At 43.6% G+C, this 19,727-nt stretch overlaps 2 protein-coding genes across 12 annotated transcripts in view; both read left to right on the forward strand.

Moving 5' to 3' along the window:
- The first annotated feature begins 75 nt into the window (after positions 1–75).
- NPL (N-acetylneuraminate pyruvate lyase) lies at positions 76–14,820 on the forward strand. Of its 10 annotated transcripts, none has more exons than XM_075038652.1 (13): positions 76–183; positions 542–596; positions 845–913; positions 2,509–2,582; positions 3,717–3,804; positions 4,943–5,000; positions 5,091–5,166; positions 6,458–6,550; positions 7,363–7,511; positions 7,705–7,751; positions 8,551–8,635; positions 10,107–10,146; positions 11,556–12,293. In XM_075038652.1, exons 3-13 carry the CDS (start codon positions 849–851, stop codon positions 11,705–11,707), a joined length of 927 nt encoding a protein of 308 aa, XP_074894753.1. In that variant the 5' UTR covers positions 76–183; positions 542–596; positions 845–848; the 3' UTR covers positions 11,708–12,293. The 10 variants fall into 10 exon arrangements, with proteins under 10 accessions (XP_074894753.1, XP_074894759.1, XP_074894756.1 ...); XM_075038653.1 differs by lacking the exon at positions 76–183 and adding an exon at positions 206–310; XM_075038658.1 differs by lacking the exon at positions 542–596 and having other exon boundaries at positions 167–183.
- DHX9 (DExH-box helicase 9) overlaps positions 12,715–19,727 on the forward strand; it is a 27,903-nt gene continuing 20,890 nt past the window's right edge. Inside the window, exons 1-5 of one of the 2 annotated variants that reach the window (XM_075038625.1) lie at positions 12,715–12,894; positions 14,687–14,827; positions 16,102–16,213; positions 16,485–16,597; positions 16,992–17,137. In XM_075038625.1, coding sequence (XP_074894726.1) covers positions 12,784–12,894; positions 14,687–14,827; positions 16,102–16,213; positions 16,485–16,597; positions 16,992–17,137 — 623 coding nt within the window. In that variant the 5' untranslated portion in view covers positions 12,715–12,783. Of the gene's footprint in view, positions 12,895–14,686; positions 14,828–16,101; positions 16,214–16,484; positions 16,598–16,991; positions 17,138–19,113; positions 19,243–19,727 lie in introns of those variants that run through there. The other variant, XM_075038626.1, reaches the window with a different exon arrangement.

Raw genomic sequence — 19,727 nt, forward strand, 5'->3', positions numbered from 1 at the left:
GCTTTTGAACAGCGCTTGTCGAGTCTAGCGGGCGACCGGAGGAGGCCGCGGGGGGAGGGATGAGGAGAGGCTGGCTGGGGAGGGAGGGCTGTCAGGTGATGGCGGCTTCCCCCGCCCTTCAGGCCGGCGGCGGTCCGCCTCCTGCCCGCTCAGCGCTTTTTTAGATGGCGGCATTTAAAGGCGGTGCGTGGAGCCTGCCGGGGCCGAAGCGGGGCGGCGGGTCAGCCGGGAGGAGCCGCTGACAGCCGGGCCAGCGCCCGCCGCCGGGCCGCGCCGCGCCGAGGACGGAGCCGGGCCGGCCGCCGGCGAGGCGAGGCGAGGCGAAGGGGAGGGGAGGGGAGGGGGGCCGGGCCGGGCGAGGGGGTGCTCCCCGGTGCGGGAGCCGCCCGGGCGGGCCGGCCATTCGGCTCGGCCGGGTGCTGCCCGCAGGCCTGGCGGGTCGCGGTGTCTGCTGCGGGGGTGGGGAGGGGGGGGTGAAGGTGCCTGTCTCGGGGGGAAGGGTTTTGAGCCCGATTCTCTGCACAACTGTTCTCCCTTCCAGGCTGCCAGGCGTCACCAGGTGTGTGCTAGACCTACCTGCGTGTAGAGAAGGAAAGGTAAAACAGAAGATGTCTCTGAGACCTAAGTGCACCTGGTGCTCCCAGGTCCTGGCCTGGGATGGCGCTGGCTGTAGTTAGCCGCTCCTTCAACAACAGCAAGACAATTCTCCCTGACCAAAAATAACAGCCTTGCAAAGTCTGCTTCTTCTGAACTTCGCCTGTCCAGTTTTGCTTTTAACAGAAGTTGAACAACATGTAAAGAAAGGTGGTAATCATTTGTCTCTCTTTCTTTCTTTTCCAAACAGCTCAATGACACCCGGAAAGAAGCTACAGGGTCTTGTAGCTGCCACGGTCACTCCAATGACTCCTGATGGGTGAGTTGTTGAAGTTGCACTGATTACTGTTACCTTAGACCCCTGTTTTCCATCTTTCTTATTTGGAACTGATCAGTTCTGTGTGTTTGTTTTTTAAATCGGATCTCTGATGGGATGGGGGAACTATTAGGTTGGTCCCACTAGCACTAGAGTGGGTTCCCTTCACCTGTGCATCCTCCTGTAGGTCTGGGTTTGGAGACATTGGATCAGTCTCCCATCTCTTTTTCTGCTGCTTTTGTAGGTGAAAATTAAATCATAGTAAAGTTATATACCTAGAGTATTGCAGTATTTTCCCATTTGTTAGGGTAAATCGCAATCCTAGTTAAAAAGAACTGTTGAGAGCTAGAAAATAATTGTCAAAATCTCATGTCCTTTTAGACTTTTCTTGACCCTAGCTAACTCGTGCATGCATTTGTGTGCATATATGTGTGCATGGAATTAGTCTAAACCAGAAGAAAATATTGCAAGGACTGCACAGTTCTGAAAATAACATCAAATCGAAAGTTGAAATTCAGCCTTCCTCAAAGCAGTGATGGTAAACAGATGTCCTTCCTACTGCATCTTGATGTTGCAAGACAGAGTTGTTTGGAGTCAGCAAAGGACCCTGAGCTTCTCTGATGGGCGATGTGTCAAGATCTGTGTGTGTTTCTGAGGGAGACAGTGGAGTTTTACTAGTATAGTCCTCTGAAAGTGATCCTTTACTTTTGAGAAGTGCTGTAAAGCACGGTACTGTCTCAGTCTGGAAACTCGTTTGCATTACAGTCACTGCTTCATTTCTTGCTTTAAAGGAAACTTATTTCCAATTTCATTTTTTATTACAACTCAAATTTATTGCAACATGCTATTTGGAGAGTGACCTGGGCCCTCTGCCTGGAACGCATGGCCCTTGTAAGATATGGTCTCTGAAAACAGCTACGAAATTTTGGGTGATGTGTGAACACAGTCATGGTCACAGAATTGGCTTCCAGACTATAGGGTTGGTCCATATGTTTGACAAATGAAAACAAAGGTGAAATACTATACACTGATAGACAAAATAAGTTTGTCCTGCAGAGAAGATAAACCTAGAATTCAATTTCCCCTGTTTTTCAGGGAAGTCTGTTGCTTTCCTCATCCTTTAATGAGAGAGAGAGAGGTCAAAGTCGCATCCAGCAGATGCCATTTCACAGTATGTGTTCAGCAATTACAAGTATAGTTTAACTATTTGCCAGCACTTGCACAAATACCTTTGTGCTCTCAAGAGGACTCCCATTTCCCTCAACAGTCAGAAAGGTTTGAGTGTCTCTTGTTCTCTCGTATCGCCCCCAAAAAGTCCTTTGCTGTGACGAGCCTGTAGTAATTACCAATTGAGATAAAAGGTTTGAACAGCAAACTACATGTCAGGAGGAAGAGAAACTGGAAGAAAGAATTTGGAACTGAACTGTTACCTGAAAAGTTAAATACATGCTGAGTGTATCATACCTTGGGGTAATCTGTGTGCGTACAAATGCAAGGCTTCAAAAATGCGTGTCTTCTTGTTTGTTTGTTTCTTAATCTCTAAGTTTAAGATATCTCTGTGTGGAGACTTATGGTTGCTGTGGTTCCTTTCATTTCAGACAAATTAACCTTTCGGTGATTCGTCAATATGTGGATTATCTGGTAAGCGAGCAGAACGTGAAGAATGTTTTTGGTAAGTGTTTTTTTTTTACAGAAACTGCATTACACCCCTTTTGCCTGGATGGGAATCCTATGATTTCTTACCTGATAAGAGCTGTAGTGGGAGGGACTGTAGATGTGGGATCATCCTAGACATTTATGTTCATGAGTGGAGATAGTGCAAGCAATACTTAAGGCATCTGGTTTTGCCTACACCCCATTTCTGTGTGGGGTAAAGTAAGTGTTACCTTCATATAGTGACATTCCCAGAGATGAATAGATAATGCAGTGTTGGCAGAGAAGACTCAGCTGAATGAGTGTCCCATTTGCCTGGCCAAGACACAATCATCTGATTAAAAAACATAAGCTCAGGAGTCCAGGGAATTCAGTGAGCTCACCACAGCCAAATAGGCTTCTTTAGGAGACCTGTGGTGCACTGGGTGACACCAAGGGGGGCACTGCTCCCACCTCTGTCCTGCCTCTATCTCAGGGACTGTTGTGGGGGCAGCAGGGATGGTTGAGTAGAGGATACAGCATCTGCTAAGCCACTTTCATTCACAGCCTGGCATAGTCAAGTAAGCTGAAGTCAGTGATAAGATTTTAGCTCAAAACTAGAGTGCCAAGATGCAGAGCAAAGCGCGGCAGTGACTTCAGGTATCCCATCTTAATCTGTTGTTTGTGACTGAACATAACTGACATCTCGTCGTTTTCCAGCCTAGGCAGCACACATGGTTCCACTCATGACAGAGACACCAAATTTCAGGTCAGGCTGTTTCCTTCGGGTGGAGGATAGACAATCACTTTGCCTGGTTAGCTGGGTGTCCCTTTGTGCACTTGTCATAGCCTGACTCACTGCTGGGAGAAGGAGGTAGTTTCTGCTGAGGAGGAGGTGCTGGGGGACAGTTTCCCAGTTTCAGCAGCTGATTCTGCTGCCTCCTTCCCACCACTGCTGATCCTGAGACACCCAGGTTTCCGACACAAGCATTTAGTGATGATAACACTGCAATCCCCACGTAGATGCTGGTGTGGACCATTGCTATCTTAAAATGAGTTTGGGGGAAAATATTTCTGTTTAATATCATCAAAAGTGTCAGTCAGTTCTTGTCTTCAGTAAAACCAATGCATGTAGGCCAGGCCTCAGCAATTGTGTTGTGTTGTGTTGAAACAGTGAATGGCACAACAGGAGAAGGACTGTCCCTTAACATCCAGGAGAGGAAGCAGTTGGCAGAAGAATGGGTGTGCCAAGGAAAAGACAAGTGAGTAGCTGAGAGTGAACAGGGGATTCCAGATCTCGTGTTATAATATAGGCATGCCTGATTGCAAAGCCACATCTGCTAATGGCTTTTTTTTTTGAGTATCCTGTTGTTGGGCTTTGTTCCCCAGCTCCTTTATCATAGAAGTCTGTGGTTTTGTTACTGCCAGTTAGCTGGTGTCCATTTCTGCTGCTTAGAAAGCTTGTAAGAGCCTTCTCTTTGGTACACTGAGAGGCAGGGGGACAAAAAAGGGCTCTGGGGTTGAAAAGGGCTGTGCCCTTGGCTTATTCTTGAGAAGAAATGAAAGTAAAGAGCAATCTGCCTATTTATGCCCTGTGAGCATTTCTGAACCTTTTAATATATCAAATGATTTGGTATGGGGGAAGCTGAGGTGTAAAGTGTATTAGTGCTTCTCTAAAGGTGCAGTCAGTGGCAGAAGAAGGAATTCAACCCAGATCTGCAGCTGTGTATCCAATTGCAGCTCCATTCTCCATCTCTTGTACCTGTCATAGTCTTGTATCACTCACTGCTGCCATCTTCTTAGTTGCTATGTCAGAGGCAGTGGAGAGGAGGAGGTGTTTGGGGTGAGAAGGATAGTGAGCAGAAATAAACTGGTATGAAGGCTCATAGTTTGTGTGGGTATAAAGGAGAAACACAGAAATGGGACTGAGGGACTGGAACCTGGGAGATTGTCCTGGCAGGAGCAGATAAGCAGTCAAAGGTGCTGCTGTGAGGTTGAACTCTTCTGGTAGTTCTGCAGAGCAGTAGGTTCAGAAAGCAAAGATGCTTTGAAGATACCCTTTCCTTTTCCCAGCTTCCCCTTAAATCCTTAATGCCTTAATAAAATATTAAAATTTGTCCCTCCTGACAGCCTTACAAATATGACAGCAAGGAGTCACATGTGATTTGTATTTCCAAATGCATTTTCTTTTTTCCACCACCAGCTGCTTGCCACTGTCAGCATTTTCCCTGTGTGTCTGATTGTCAGGTCAACACAGGTTCAAATCCCTTTTAGGTTTAATCTAACTCAGTGAAGTTCTTGTTCTGTGGCTCGCTGGTCTGAAGTGATTCATTTTGGGAGACTGGTATTTTTCACCATCACTGAAACCTCCCCAAACCTTCTGAATTTGTCTTTGTGCAGATTGGATCACGTGATCATTCATGTGGGAGCACTGAGTCTGCCAGAGTCCCAAGAGCTGGTGTGTATATGATATGATTCCTTTTCACTATGTGTGTAATAAATATGAAGCAGATGTACCTTCAGGTACCTTCCATTCTCTCTTTTATAGGCAAGACACGCAGCAGCCATAGGTGCTAGTGCTATTGCTGTAATAGCCCCCTTCTTCTTCAAACCCACAAAGAAAGGTAAGTAGATGTGATTGCCAGACCTGTTGAGGCCTTTTATATTGCCCTCCAAACTTTTATCATAGATAAAGGATTAATGCCATCTTCTTTCTTTGGAAAATATTTTGGTGATAATGTTTGGACACCTGTCATGTCTGGTGCCATGCAAAAGCAAAACCTAGACGCATTTTTTAAACATGGGAGATATCAGAATTCTCCCATTAAGAAGTGGGAAGGATGTCTTTTGGGATGTATTTTGTTAGCCTTTTGGAAAAAGAAGAGTTGCTTATGGAAAGAGTGGTTAACTAGTCTGTCTTCTGGATAGTCTGGAGTTTACGCTTCATCTAGGCCACACTAGGAAGCAGTTGGTTCCATGCTGACCCTTGCTGGACACTGACCAAGTTGATAAACTGTTGATGCACAGGTGTGCCTCTTCTTACTGAGGTGATCACATTTGGTTCTGTGCACCTAATGTTACCTCAGAACTGATAAATGGAGTGTTTTGCTTTTAATATAATGAACGTAGTATAAAAACCACATGAAGAGGAGGTTTGTAATAGAAATGTTAAAAGTTGTCTGAATGAATTACAAATGGAAATGTTCATATGAACGCACCACAAGAAACCAGAGTGGATTGCCAGAATGGCTGGTATTGATAGCCAAGGACACGATCAGTGGCGATCAAACTGGTAAGCACAGAGGAAGAGCATGAAGATCAGCAGAAGACCTCGCTGATAGTAGTAGGATGGCAGTGAGATTTCAGCATGTTGGTTTTTGCCATTCCTCTTCCTGCTATGCCAATGGGAAGATTGCCCAAGATCTATGAAGGATGCAGTGAACAAGATTCTCAGGAAGAATGTCAACCATAATAACTCTGCGATTCCTAAAAGGGTACAAAAAAGTTGTCCAAAAACCTGCTCATCATGACCATTGAGCAGTACCCCAGGGAGGTGAATGTGAATGTGATCCCTTTTCCTCTGTGTTGCACACAAGTGATCCTGGTGAGACCACTTTGGGACACAGGTCTTGCATGTGTGAGAGCATGCTTGAATTACATCTGTAAGAGAATGAGTGTGAGTTACTGAAATCGGTTTGGTTTAAAATAAATACTGTCTTTGCCTTCCCTAAGGTCTTCCACTGAGTTTTGTTACATTTAAGTTTTTATGATGTGTGAAGGTTATTACATGACTCGCTGTGTATGGTACACAAGCTGTAGATGGCCTCTCCACAGACCTGGCTGCTGTGAGTCTGAACTGTCTTTCACTACAGAGAGTCTCCTTTTCTTACAGGGTACTTGCTTATTTTCTTCCAGGTGAGCTGATCGCTTTCTTACAGAAGGTTGCCTCTGAAGCCCCTGCGGTTCCATTTTATTACTATCACATTCCTCCTCTGACGGGTGTGACGAGTAAGTAGTGCTTAGTCACCTCTTCCTGAGCCTGTAGGCTCATAGCAGCCTGAGTAATCCCGGTGGCTGGTGTGATTAGTCTACCAGTTGTATGTGGCCTCTGCTCCCGTCACATGCAAGCTGTAGTGGAAAGGATCCTTTCCAAAAATGGGAGGTGAATCCAAGACTGGAAAATAAATTGAATTCCTCTTCATTGGAAAAAAGTCACAGCTTATGGGTACTGAACAACTGGGACAGGGGAGGTGATGCTGACCATGGCTTTGCCATTAGTGTGGACCAGGATAGGTAATTGCCTTGGATAACCATAGTTGAGTCCTGATTATTTGCAAGATAGTGACCACCATCTCACTTGGTGTACACTGACTGCATAATCATGTTTGCTAGTAAACTACATGTGAAACCACAGTGCTTCTCAAGTCTTATTATTTAGCAGACAAATGAGGAATAGAATACATATCTTTCGTTACTTGCTCTAGACACCAGGTTATGTGGTGTTTCTGGTTGTATGAGTTTATATTTATTCTAAAATATGTTGTTGCCAGTTCATTCCTAAACTTTCACTTATCCAGGGTTTTTCCCTTCTGATCTGGTAAAAGGAACACTTCAAAGAGGGTGGAAAGATGTCTTTTGTATAACTGGGAAATAATCACCCTAAAGTTGTCTTACTGGTTGTTTCAGAGCTATACAGTTTACTAGGCTTATGCCAGAAATGAACAACTTGTCCCCAAGAGGGAGACTTACTATTTTACAAGACAGGGAAATCTCTGAGAACAAGGGTGTGTTTCTTCATATGAGACTGCTGTTCTGCACAGTTCGTGTTGAAGAGTTGCTGGATGGAATAAAAGAGCGGATCCCCACCTTCCAGGGTGTGAAGTTCAGTGACACAGACCTCTTGGACCTCGCACAGTGTATAAACAAGAATGAGAGAGAACAGTTTGTATTTCTTTATGGGGTGGATGAGGTAAGAAGCTCCTTAAAAATTATTTCTTCTGTGGCATACTCTTGCTTAGGGAAAAAAGTGACCCTGGACATTCAGTGCCAGGTAGTTTTGCTGCTCCCTCCCACCACCTCTTTTTTTTTTTTTTCTTTATTTTGTTACATGAAGTAAATTTTTGTTGTTGTTGTTTTGTTTCTCTCCACCCACCCCAAACTAGCAACTGTTGAGTGCACTGGCAGTAGGGGCAAATGGAGCAGTTGGAAGGTCAGTATGGCTTGGACTCCTTTCCCTCGACACACACACTGTAGTGTTGTATCTTCCACTATCTACACAGTGTTTCTCTAACTATCTTCTGTCACCACAGTGGAGGATTTTGCAGGGTAGGGCTGTACAGCAGCAAGCAGACAGATGAGCTAGCTCCAGTGCTAGCGATGGGACAGTCGTATAACCTGAGATCTTGGATTATGTTTGTTTGGGTGATTATTGCTGCAGTCTATAAGCTCACTCAAAGGTTTCAACATATTTCTTTATCCTCATGGCAACTTTTTGAAGTAGGGAATCGCTTTCTTCATTGTATCGGTAAGGAACCAAAATCCAGAGAGGTTAAAATCATTAGTTTGCATGAGAAGTCTGTGAGGAAAAGGGCTCTGCTGAGTTTAATTTCTGATTCATCTTCTGCCCCTCATACCAGGCTGCTTAGATGAATTACTGTGTAATATCCATGTTCTTGTGTAGATGATCTGTTAAATGAACAAGCAACTGGAAAATTAAGTGATTGACTTTCTGTATTGCTTGTGTCTTTTTATTTTTAATTTTGAAAAGGAGTTCCATTTGGAAAGAACTGGGAAGAGAAATCTGCTCTCTAAACTCTTCCGTAGGGCTTGGCATACTTTAGATGGTTGACAGTATAAACCACACATAGATTGCCTGAATCTCTATCATAATAATGGCATTCTTACAATGTCAACAGCAAAAGCCTGTGGCCGCTTCTTTTGTTTCAGTGGTTCTAAGCTCCTCCTTTGCATTTACTGATTCTATTTTTGGTTTGGTATTTTTCTGGCAGTACATACAACTATTTGGGCCGAAAAGCCAATCTGATGTTGCAAGCCTTTGCAAAGCCAGACCTTGCGTTAGCACAGAAGTATCAGGTACAGTATCTCCACTGTCCCCACTAGGAGCAGCCTTCTTTCTCCTCTGGCTTTACTGGGGCTGATTGCCATGTGGTTTTGTTGTCCATGCCCTGAGGTAGCTTTATTAAAGCCAACTTCCTTCAGCTCCACCCCCCCTGCTTGTTATTAATCTCTCCTCACCTTTTTGTCCAGTCCTTACTAACTTCTAAACAAGATTGGCCTTACTTATCCTTCAACTCTCTGATCTCATTGATGCAGAGTGAGCAAGGGCCTGGCCTTTTTCCTTGGACAAGCCCACAGTGGACTTGGAATGGACACAATGGACTAGGAATATTCTGGGGATACCTTACATGATGTAGGGCAGAAAGCTGTCCCAAATCAGCTCTGCCTTGACCCCTCTTGGTCTTGGGCAGCTTGAAGATTTGTGAGGAGTTCTGAGCAATCACTATATCATCTTGCCATGGTTTAACCCAGCTGGCAACTAAGCTCCACACAGCTGCTCGCTTGCTCCTCCCTTCTGCCTCCCCGGTGGGATGGGGAGGACAATTGGAAAAAAAAGTAAAACTCATGGGTTGAAATAAGAACAGTTTACTAATTGAAATAAAATAAAATATAATAATAATAATTGTAATTAAAAGGAAGATAACAAAAAGAGAGAGAAATCAAACCCAAGAAAGACAAGTGATGCACAGTGTAATTGCTCACCACCTGCTAAGCGATGCCCAGCCAGTCCCTGAGCAGTGACCCCCGCCCCTGCCAACTCTCCCCATTTTATATACTGAGCATGACGTTCTGTGGTATGGAATAGCCCTTTGGCTCATTTGGGTCAGCTGTCCTGGCTGTGTCCCCTCCCAGCTTCTTGTGCACCTCCTCAGTGGCAGAACATGGGAAACTGAAAAATCCTTTCCTTAGGATAAGCGCTAGTAGCAACAACTAAAACATCAGTGTGTTATCAACATTACTCTTGTACTAAATCTAAACCATGGCACTGTACCAGCTACTAGGAAGAAAATTAACTCTATCCGAGTCAAAACCAGGACAAATCTATACCCAATGTTTTTATGGGACATTTGAGGCATCCTTCTTTTGTCTTAAAATAGAAGTGACTGCAGGATGAAAGTCTGAGAGACGTCTGAATGATGATCTGCTCTGGGAAGTCTCTTCACTAGGCAGTGGATATTCAGATTTGTAAACCTTTAGAGCCTGATATGAGACTTACCAGTGTTCTCGGACTCCTTGCAGTGAGAGACAGCTTGAACATGAGTGATAAGTGATAGACTGAGAGGGAGTGATGGTTTTCTTATATCCCTCCCTCTCTCTCCTATTCCAATGGAATTCAGTTACTATTTCCCATAGACTGGCCAGGTGGCCATGGGCTTTTCTCAGAGCTGTGCAACACTTGTATAAGACGTAAATATCATAATAGCTCTAGATGCTTTTACATCTTAAAATTTGAAGGTGTTAATGAACTACTGTCTGTCTTTTCTAGTTTCTCACCGGGGAATTTCTCAACTTTGTCATCAAACTAGGTAAGTCCTACACTGCCTGTTTCCCTTGTTATATCTAAAAATGCAGACTTGGTGCTCCAGAAACTCTCACATTGCTGTACCCTCAGCACTTCCTTCCTAAAAGATTTTGCAGTAAGAAAATGTTACGTCTGCTGTTTTCTGAGTTAGTAGCAGCTGGGAGCTCAACAAAGGGAGCTGACCAGGCATCCCCAACAGAGTCCACTATCACTTCCTTCCTTCTTCTGTGAAATCTCACAGCTTTAAAGCTGTGACTCTGGGATTTACCCTTTTTCTTATCCTGACTCTTTCTGTGGGTTGTTTGTTGTTGTTGTTGTTCTGTCTCCAAAAGCTCATTTCTAGCTTTGTTTCTACAGTGTAATTTTTCTGAAATGGTGGTGCTCCAGTAGGAAAACAGCTCTGATACTTGACTCTCCTGCATTGCTATAAATTAAGAGTAACTCTGTTCAAGGCTGTACAAGGCTAAAGCATTTTAAAATGGAATGATTTTTAGAAACAAAACCAAGTTTTAATGTAAAAAGCAATTAAAACCAATCAAGTCAGAGTAGCATAGGGAGATGGAATCGGACATTTCATGGTTTTCACTTAATGAAGAGAACTGTTCACTGTAGTTTTGCTGTACATATGCAAGCCCCAGTGAATCTAGCTGAGCTTTAGTGCTTGGTTGTATTTCTTGCATTAAAAGTCAGAGGAAATGCATCATTATTTAGCCTTATAGATAAAGAGGCCAACACCAAATTTCCAGAGGTACATAAGGAGACTTGAGTTATGGACAGAGAGGCCTCTTGAAGTGGTTCCCATGGTGGTTTAAGCTTGTACTCAATGTCATTGTCACATGCCAGCAGGATGTTACTACTCCCAGGGCTTGGCTTTATATGAGTCTACATCAGGGGACAGCTGTGAAGCTGCAAACATCGGGTTGCTGTGATGACAAATTGGCTGGGGTAGCACAGCCTGCCAGCGAAGGCAAGTTTGAAGTGGCCTGATTTTTGCTTGTTTTACCTATGGAGGACTCGCACCATCTTTTCTGTTGTCAGGGCTGTGTGGCAGTACATTCTGGCAAGGAGAAAGGAACACACGTACAGCCCTGGTTATCTGTAAAACTGACACAGCAGTTTGTGAAGTGCATGTCTAAGAATATACTCTGCTTGGTATCTTTAGGAGGGAAACAATAATGGTATAATATATAAATAAATGCAATAAGTAGGTGTAATTTTTACTGTAATGTCTTTCCTGTCTGCAAGCACAATCTCTTCTTAGTTACGCTGTTCTCACTTCTGAGAAGTGCTTAAAGCCTGGTTTATTCTGGATTACACAGGAACTCTATGCTGCTGCTTTTTTGGACACCTGTGTAGAGACTGCTTTAAGCAAAATGATCTGTAAATGTCCTGATTTTGCTTTTGTCCTCCCAGGTTTTGGTGTTGCACAGACTAAAGCTGTAATGAGTTTTGTTTCTGGCATTCCCATGGGACCTCCACGGCTTCCGCTTGTTGATGCCTCTGAGGAGTTCATTGTCAAGGCCAAAGCCAAGCTGGATAGCATTATGTGGCCTGATGGTGACTGATATTCACTTCCGTGTCCATCTGGAAGTGGAGGCTCCTTTTCTGGGATTCACTGTCATGTGGCACATTCCCCACGTGATGGGCTGCGATTTCTTTCAGGGAACTGGCAATGTGCCTGAGCCCCTTCCTGTTAGGGCTGGCTTTGTTGGTGCACATGTAGCCACCTTTTTGTGTAACTTTACTCCCCTCCCCTGGAGCTCTGCACATTGCAGGACTAGCTGTTATCTTTTTAATTAAAAAAAAGCAAATCTTCCCCAGTTGGAGGATACTGACTCGTTTTGTGGAGGAAGCAGGAAGATCTGTCTCCACCCTCCCTTCAGTTAGATTATGTCTTCTCCTCTACCTTCACGAGCACTGCACGGTGTGTTTAAACACTGGTACAACCCCGTCTGTCAGAATCGTTGGGACACTGACCGTGCATGCAAAATCCCGCTTTTGTCTTACTGTGTTTATACACCTTTAGTTAATGCAAAATTAAAAAACCAACCAACCACCCTTTTGCAATGGAAAGCCTTCGGCTCTCTAATAAATAGGTATTCTCCACCTTCTTCCTTACGACAAAAATAAAGCCACAACTGAGCGAGATCAGCCCCGGCTGCCGTGGGTATGTGCAGGGGCTCGCTGCCCGTGGGCCGGCGGCAGCTGAGGCCTGGGGAGCCCCTTCTCCTCCGACGCCAAGGGAACTACTCCCTGGGCCCTTTTGTTGTGACTCAGTATCTCAGTCCAGGGCCCAGCTGACCGGCGCGTAGAGGAGGGGTGAATTTTCCTAACAGGCCCCAATTACTTTGCTCCAGTCTACGCTCTGCCACGCCTGGGAGCGCCTTGAGTGCGCGGCGGCCCCGCCGTGGTGCTGAAGACGAGGAGCGCAGCAACGCGCCACCGGGGCCCGCTCCCGCCCTGGGGCTCGCTGAGGAGGCTTTGCGGCCCGCCGCGGCCGCCGTCGCTGCGCATGCGGGGGCGCTGCCGTGAGGCGCGGGAGGGCGGTGCTGCCCGGCGCCGGGAGGAGCGGGCGGCCGCGGCCCCGCCGGTGCACCCCCCCCCCCCCCCTTTTCCCGCTTCCCGCCCCCCGGCCGGAGCCATGGGGGACGTGAAGAACTACCTGTACGCCTGGTGCGGGAGGAGGAGGGTGACGCCGGCCTACGAGATCCGCTCCGGCGGCGGCCGCAGCCGGCAGACCTTCCTCTGCGAGGTGCGGGCCCTGCCGCCTCGCCGGCGACCCCGGGGAGGGCCGGGGGGGTGGTCTGGGGTCTGCTGGGCCCTCGGTGGGAGGGCGCGGGGAGGGCCGGTGGCGGGACGCTTGGCCGTTTTGCAGCCAAAGTGCCCGGGTTTCTTGTGCGCGGCGTAAAATGCGCGTAGTGGGTGTGTGAGAGTAAAGCAGCCTGGTACAAAGCTTTTCAGTGGAAAGGAATTGGTTTTCGTAAGGGTGGTGTGTGCGCTTACGCCGCAGGTGTGACCCTCCTTGCCGTTAAAGTTGTCACAGGCGAGGGGGGCTGTGTGTCACTTTCGTGAAGAGCTTTGGTCCTCTGTTGAACTTGCGTTGAGGTGTATTAAAAAATTCCCGTCGGGCTGGCTGCTAGCCTCTGTGCTGCTATAATATGGCTCTGTTCCTGGCTCCAGATACTGGGGATGCAACAGCAGAGAGCTCCAAATTCGGGTCGGCTCTGAGAAGGAGCTGATGCTAAGTGCGAGGCCACGTGCGGAACGGGTTAGTTCGTAAGCGATACCATAAATTTGCACTAAGTGCCTTGGATTTGTCATTATACCCTTCCTCCCCCACTCATCTTCCCCACCAGTAACAAAACAGAAACACAGTGCTATTAAACCAAATTTAAAGGTATGATAACTGTGATTGTGCATTACTCGGATGAAGTGGTTGTATGGACAGTTATGTTGTTGTTATCGTTTTTGTATGTTGATGCCCCGTGAGGATCCATAGAAACTTAACAGATGAAAGGATAGGTCTCACTAAAACATTCTTTTTTGCTAATTTTCACAGTGTGGTACGATGGTTGTGAATCCAGTATGGTAATACCATTGTCCTGGTAGATTGATAGTCTGCTGAAAGTAGAAGCTCATTGTTTGGAACCAGTTAAGCAAAATACTAGCGGAGTGTGTTGTTTCATGAGAAAATGGTTGTTGGCTGCTGGTGCAATTCAGCACTGATGGACAAATGCAGTCTGGCATTAGGGGTGTACAAAACTCTCGTTGGGACCAGCTGGAATGTTATATGCAAGTCTGCTTACTTTTTTTTAAAAGAACAACTAAATATAGTAAAAAGCTGTTCACATGGGCAGCAGAGTGAAGAGTGGAAATCAGAAATGTGTGAGTGGTCTACCTAAGTGAAGCTGAAATGAAATAGTTACTGACTGTAAATGTAAAAGAAGGACAAGAACTGTTTAAGACGAGGGGCAGTGGTTGCGGAAAAGCAGGTGTAAAATATCTGGTTGGTCTGAATTTTGAATAGACTTCCTGTGATCAAGTTTTGCAGCAGCCTGCCAGGTAAGCGAGCAGGATATAAAATTGCTACGCTAAAGCTTGGCTTGAAGTTTTTGAAATACATTGCATCTTGCTAGCTGTAATAACATGGAGCTACGGTAGAGGACACACAAGCTCTCTCCTGTCCTTACTGTCTCAGAGTTTGGTATTAAGGCTGAGGAACGTGAACCTGGCCAGAGTTTGCTGCTGTGTGTTGGCACTGTCCTTTCCTACACCAATTCATTTTCTTCAACAAGGTTTTGGGAAACACTCATGCTCTCTGAGAATGGACTGTGGGTGTTTTCTTTAATAGGTATAAAGTATACATTCAAACCCTACAGAAATATGTATATACAGACAGATATGTATAATGATATGTAACAAAATCTAGTAATAATATTTTTCCTGTACTTATTAGCAACTGAAACTTGGTGTTTCATTCAGTATTACTGGTTTTCAAAACCCTTTCACTTGTACATGCTACAGATCTGTATTTTTATTTGCAGGTTCGAGTGGAAGGCTTTAACTACATTGGCATGGGCAATTCCACTAACAAGAAAGATGCACAGAGCAATGCTGCTCGAGACTTTATCAATTACTTGGTTCGGACGAATGAAATGAAAAGAGAAGAAATTCCTGCTTTTGGAGTAAGCTGCTCTTTCTCCTTACCAAGGGCTAATCTTTAATTGCAGTGCTGTGGATCTGGTTGCATTTCATCCCTGGAGTTCAGTCTGGCACCCGTGTGCAGTGAAGAAGACTAAATGTGCAAGACTTCTACTTGCAGTGCTGGAAAGCTGGAATACATACAGTGAATGTTGTAGGGTGATCTGGTAAAAACAGCTGCGTGTCACTCTGCATAACTAGTGAGGCTGGGGAGAATTCAGAATTCCTGTAAGCTGCAGCCTGACTTTAAAAGTCCTGAGTACTCACACCTGACACTGGGGATTGTTTTAAATGCATGTTATGATACGTAATACCATATACTTAAAAAAAAAATAAAGTAAGAAATATCACAGGCATCTCAAACCAGACATTGAAAATTTGGCATTTTTTAAACTGTAGAGGCTTTCTGCCTTAGCTCCTCGTGTGTGTAACAGGATCACTGCTTTTTATGATGTTTTATGAACTGTGCAAGTATCAGCAGACTATCACATGAAAGCTGAGGAGGAGGGTAACTCTACAGCAGTTTTAGAGAACAGTAAATAAAGTATGAAGCTACATGTTATATGCTGGGAGGGAAGAGTGTTTTTCTAGTGCTTCATTAAGGCTATATCTGTATAAGATACATAGTTTGATCAGTAGAAGCAGTGTCTCTGCCTCGTTAGCCTAGCTGAAGCCCAATGGTGACAGGACCTACGTTGTTTCTGATGGACCAGTTAGTTTCATGGCAATGCAATGTGCTGCATGGCTGGGTCCTAAACAGGGATAGCATGTTCTGTGCCTTGAATAAAGCAGAGGTGGTGTGATCAGTTAGCTAAACATACACCTCTCAAAATAGGAAGAATTCAAGTTTTAATGATTAACCATGATTTTGTCATTTACTAAAGGTGTTAATGCTTTCTTACGGCTTTTTTTTGTGTTTGTGTTCATAAAGTATATTTGAGTTCCCTTGGATATACAATAGGGACCAGTATCTGTTATTTTTCCCTGGGTGCGGAAGCAGTTCATATTATAATTGCTGAACTTCAGTAAGTCAGTTGGTTGGAAACCTTTTATAGAACACCCACAAAAAGGCAAATGTTCAGCGATTGTATTCCTTTCAGTTTTTGAAAGGGTGTTACTGTTGGAGGTTACTACTGGGGGTGACTATTGCATAATAATGCATGATCTCTTTAAACTGCCCGAACAGTTTTCTAGCGAAGTAGTAAAAAGACTTATTCTATATGAATGTGCTGATATTTCCCTTCATTCTCTCTCCTAGCCAGCAGCTGGTGATACCACTGATGGACATGAAGCAGCTACAGATGTTTCTGGTTCTAGTTCTACTTTGGGTGGACCTCTTCCTCCGCATTTGATTATAGAGGCTGAAATAGGTAAGACTGTGAAAAGTGTCATTTGCATGTATGTGGATGTAATATATGCATATAGATTTGAGTGGTTTTTTTTCTCCCAAATAACATAATTCTGCAGACAGAAGACGGTTAGAAGTCATTGTAGTTTTAAGGTAGAGGTGTGAATGACTGCATGAGATCTGAGGGACTGGTCATGTCCTGTTGAGGTTGCCAGGCAATACCTCTCCATTGCTAAGAATGTGTTTTTGGGGAGTTACTTTGTTTTTTGTTGTTTTTATTTTCCATGTGGTAGGCAATGGCCCAGGTGCCGCACCTGGAAACAGTGGCAGTCGTGGAGCTCAGTGGGACCGGGGTGCAAATTTGAAAGATTATTATTCAAGGAAAGAGGAGCAAGAAGTGCAGCCAGTAAGTCATTCTATGGAATTCTCCTTTAGTTCTTAAATAGGTATCTTTCACTCCCTTTAATTTGTTACTAGCATTTATAATCAAGCTTGCGGCTTTCATGATATTTTGCTGTTGGTTTTAACTTAAGCTGCAGATTTACTTGGTGACTTTAACAAAGGTAACTTGTTTAAGCTAAAAACAAAATAAATCAGTCTGGATACTGTGAATATCCAACTGTTTGTATAGACATTTTGTTGTGAAAATAAGGAAATACTGAGAACTTTTTAGCATTTTCTGTAATGTCTTAATTATTTTATAGCATCTAGACAAGTTATTTTAAAGATTTGTTGTAAGAATGTTTAAAACTGAACTCTATTAAAAACTAGTAAATGATACTTTTTTTTTTCAATATTAGACCTCAGAGTCAGAAGTGGACTTAAATGCCGATCTTCATGGGAGTTGGACCTTGGAAAATGCCAAGGCACGTCTGAATCAGTTTTTCCAAAAGGAGAAGATTCAGGAAGAATATAAATACACCGAAATGGGGCCTGATCACAACAGGTTTGGTAGTTTTAGTCACCTTCTGCGTATGAAGGGTTAGAAATTATTTGGGTGACAGTGGCTAATCACACTTATTTGCAGTTCTGTAGTGTCATTTGAGAAAGCAGTATTCTTTACCAGGACCAACAACATCCCTAAATCTTGAAATGGGGTTGATGAGCCTTGGTGCTGAGATCTGAGTGATTGAAAAAATTTCTGTCTGATGTTTTTTGTGAATGTGCAGCTTTTAAAATGATTGCTGTGCTCTAGCTAACTGTTGAGGTGTTGGTTTGAATGGAAAGAATGCTCAATTGCTCGCGGTAATTGTATGACTGTAGTTGCCTTTGTACATTTTGAGTTAAATCTTAAATATGCTTACATTACTTGTGTGGAAATGTGCTTTAAGGACATTTTATTTATATTTTTCTTATAATTAACTTTTTTGGCAGCAGAATCTTTGCTGGAAAAATTAGTTTGGCAGAATCTTCCCGAAGGAGTTTTGAGGGTCTTAAATTTCAGTTGAAACCAGCTGGATATTTCTCTTTGAATTTCTGCCCATTCCATCAGAAAATTTGCATGTGCTTCTCCCAGATGAAAATAACGCATAACAGGTTGTGCATAAAGAATTGACAGTTTTTATTTTTTTACCCATTTGGAATAGTCTTTACAAATCATCAAAACTTCAGGACATTGATTATTTCTTATGAGATATAATTATGTTTTGTGGTCAGAAACAATGGCATGCTGCTGCTGCTGGATTCTTGTTGGGTTTGGGGTTTTTTTTGCATTATATAAACTTGTGTTCTATGAGAGTTATTTTTAGAAAGACAAGTGAATTTTCTTATTACAGTCTTCCATGAGAGTCTCACTTGCAGGACTTCTAGTATTCTTTTGTTGTTGAGTCTTACAAGAATTTAGAACATCTAAAATATGTGTATTGGTGTCAGAAAGTTCTAAATTCTCATTTAAAACCTATTCTCAAGTCACTTATGTTGTCAAGCAAGGACATTTCTTTCCCTTAAATGAGTGATATAAAAAACTAGTTTGTATGGTACTAGGAACTTAAAATATGCTTTTTGCAGGTGTAGTTCTTGAGCACTTCATTTATTCTCTAACTTGCAGATTATTTGTGCAGCTCATTTTGTTATGCCTTCTGCAGGTAAAAGCATTAGACCCCATGTATTTAAATGTATATAATCTTGAGTAGAATGAGGTGGCCATAGATGACAGTATGTTTCTCAGCCTGCTTACTGTTCTTCTGGAGAGCAGTTCAGGGTTTCCTGTTTACTACATCCAGGAAAGTTTGTATGAATTGCCTTGGATGGAATGGCAGAAGGGGGAAGTAACTATCTGCTGCAATGGATTGGATAGGCATGAAAAATCCTAATGTGTTCTAGCATTCATTGAGAGAGGGCAAACTATTGGATTTAATCCCTTTGGTATATAGAACAGGAGAGGAATAATTTCAGATGTTTTTGGAGTTTTGAGGACAGTACTATAGTTTGGGTTGTTTTGTTTTGTTTTGTTTTTTTAAGAAATACCAGTTGCCATGTATCTTATCAATCTTTTTTTTTAAAGTAATGGTGTTTATAACAGAAATGTCAGCCTTGCTCTCAGAGGTTTTTAAAGGAGAAATGTATTTTTGTTGTCAATTAATTATAGTCACGCAGTGTAAGAACTTAGCAATAGCTGGAAAATTTGGATTTGGAAACTTTGTTTTAATTACTATAGGGGGTTATAAATTGTAAAGGTAAACATGGCTCTCCTACTACACAAAGTATGAACTAAATATTAAGGGATGGGATGTGGCTTTTCTCTTTTGGGATTCCATCAGTAGTGTGGGATACCTTTGCCTCCTTGTGTTCCTGCTGAAGATGGTAGCAGCGAGCGACACCCAAGACATATGCGTGTTCACACACGGGCTCCTGAGGCTGTGCTAAACAATCACATGGGTTTCTGCTGTGAACTGATTTCTGGTGTTGCTGTTCTCCCCTTAGGTGGAGGAGAATGAGATTGAATGCTGACTATAGGCCTGGCTGAGAAACATACTGTCATCGGTGCCTTAGTTGGCTGTTGTGTCCCTGAAAGCCAGTGGCCTTCGACCCATGAAGCCACTGTGCATGAAGGTCAGTTCACTGGTAGTACAGGAAGGAGTTCTAACTTGAAATTTAAATCCCTCACTTAACCTTTTTTTGTCTGTTTACAGCAATAAATGAAGGACACAGATGCAAGGCTCTGCCTGCAGCTGTGGAAGTACCAAGGCATAGTTTTCAAAGAGGATGTCAGTCTGATAAAGCCCAGTCATACATCTTGAATCACATTTGCCAGTTTAAATCCTGTCTTACAAGAATTCGGCTTTAATTTTCAATCTGTGCAAATACACACTTTGGTTTGTGATTCTTAAAACATGGAACTTTGTTTTCCTTTATCCTCTGTTACATTAACATGCTATCTGCTTTATAATTGTTGCCTTGGACAACTCAGAGCATATTTCCTAATAATGTGGCTTTAAATTTCAATGCTGAATGGTGGCATTTGCAGGACTCTTCTTAACCAGATCTACTGGTTCTATTGATGGCAAGCCTGTTACCTACTAACTTGGGGTTAAAGA

The sequence above is a fragment of the Buteo buteo genome, chromosome 10 (assembly GCF_964188355.1).
Source record: "Buteo buteo chromosome 10, bButBut1.hap1.1, whole genome shotgun sequence".
In the NCBI taxonomy this organism is placed as follows: domain Eukaryota; kingdom Metazoa; phylum Chordata; class Aves; order Accipitriformes; family Accipitridae; genus Buteo; species Buteo buteo.

Bases quoted from the DNA above. Each gene is read 5' to 3' on its own strand.
- NPL (XM_075038652.1), top strand. From the start codon at position 849: ATGACACCCGGAAAGAAGCTACAGGGTCTTGTAGCTGCCACGGTCACT. The intron at 3,805-4,942 runs GTGAGTAGCTGA...GTCTTTGTGCAG, and splicing joins GTGTGCCAAGGAAAAGACAA to ATTGGATCACGTGATCATTC. The intron at 8,636-10,106 runs GTACAGTATCTC...TGTCTTTTCTAG, and splicing joins CGTTAGCACAGAAGTATCAG to TTTCTCACCGGGGAATTTCT.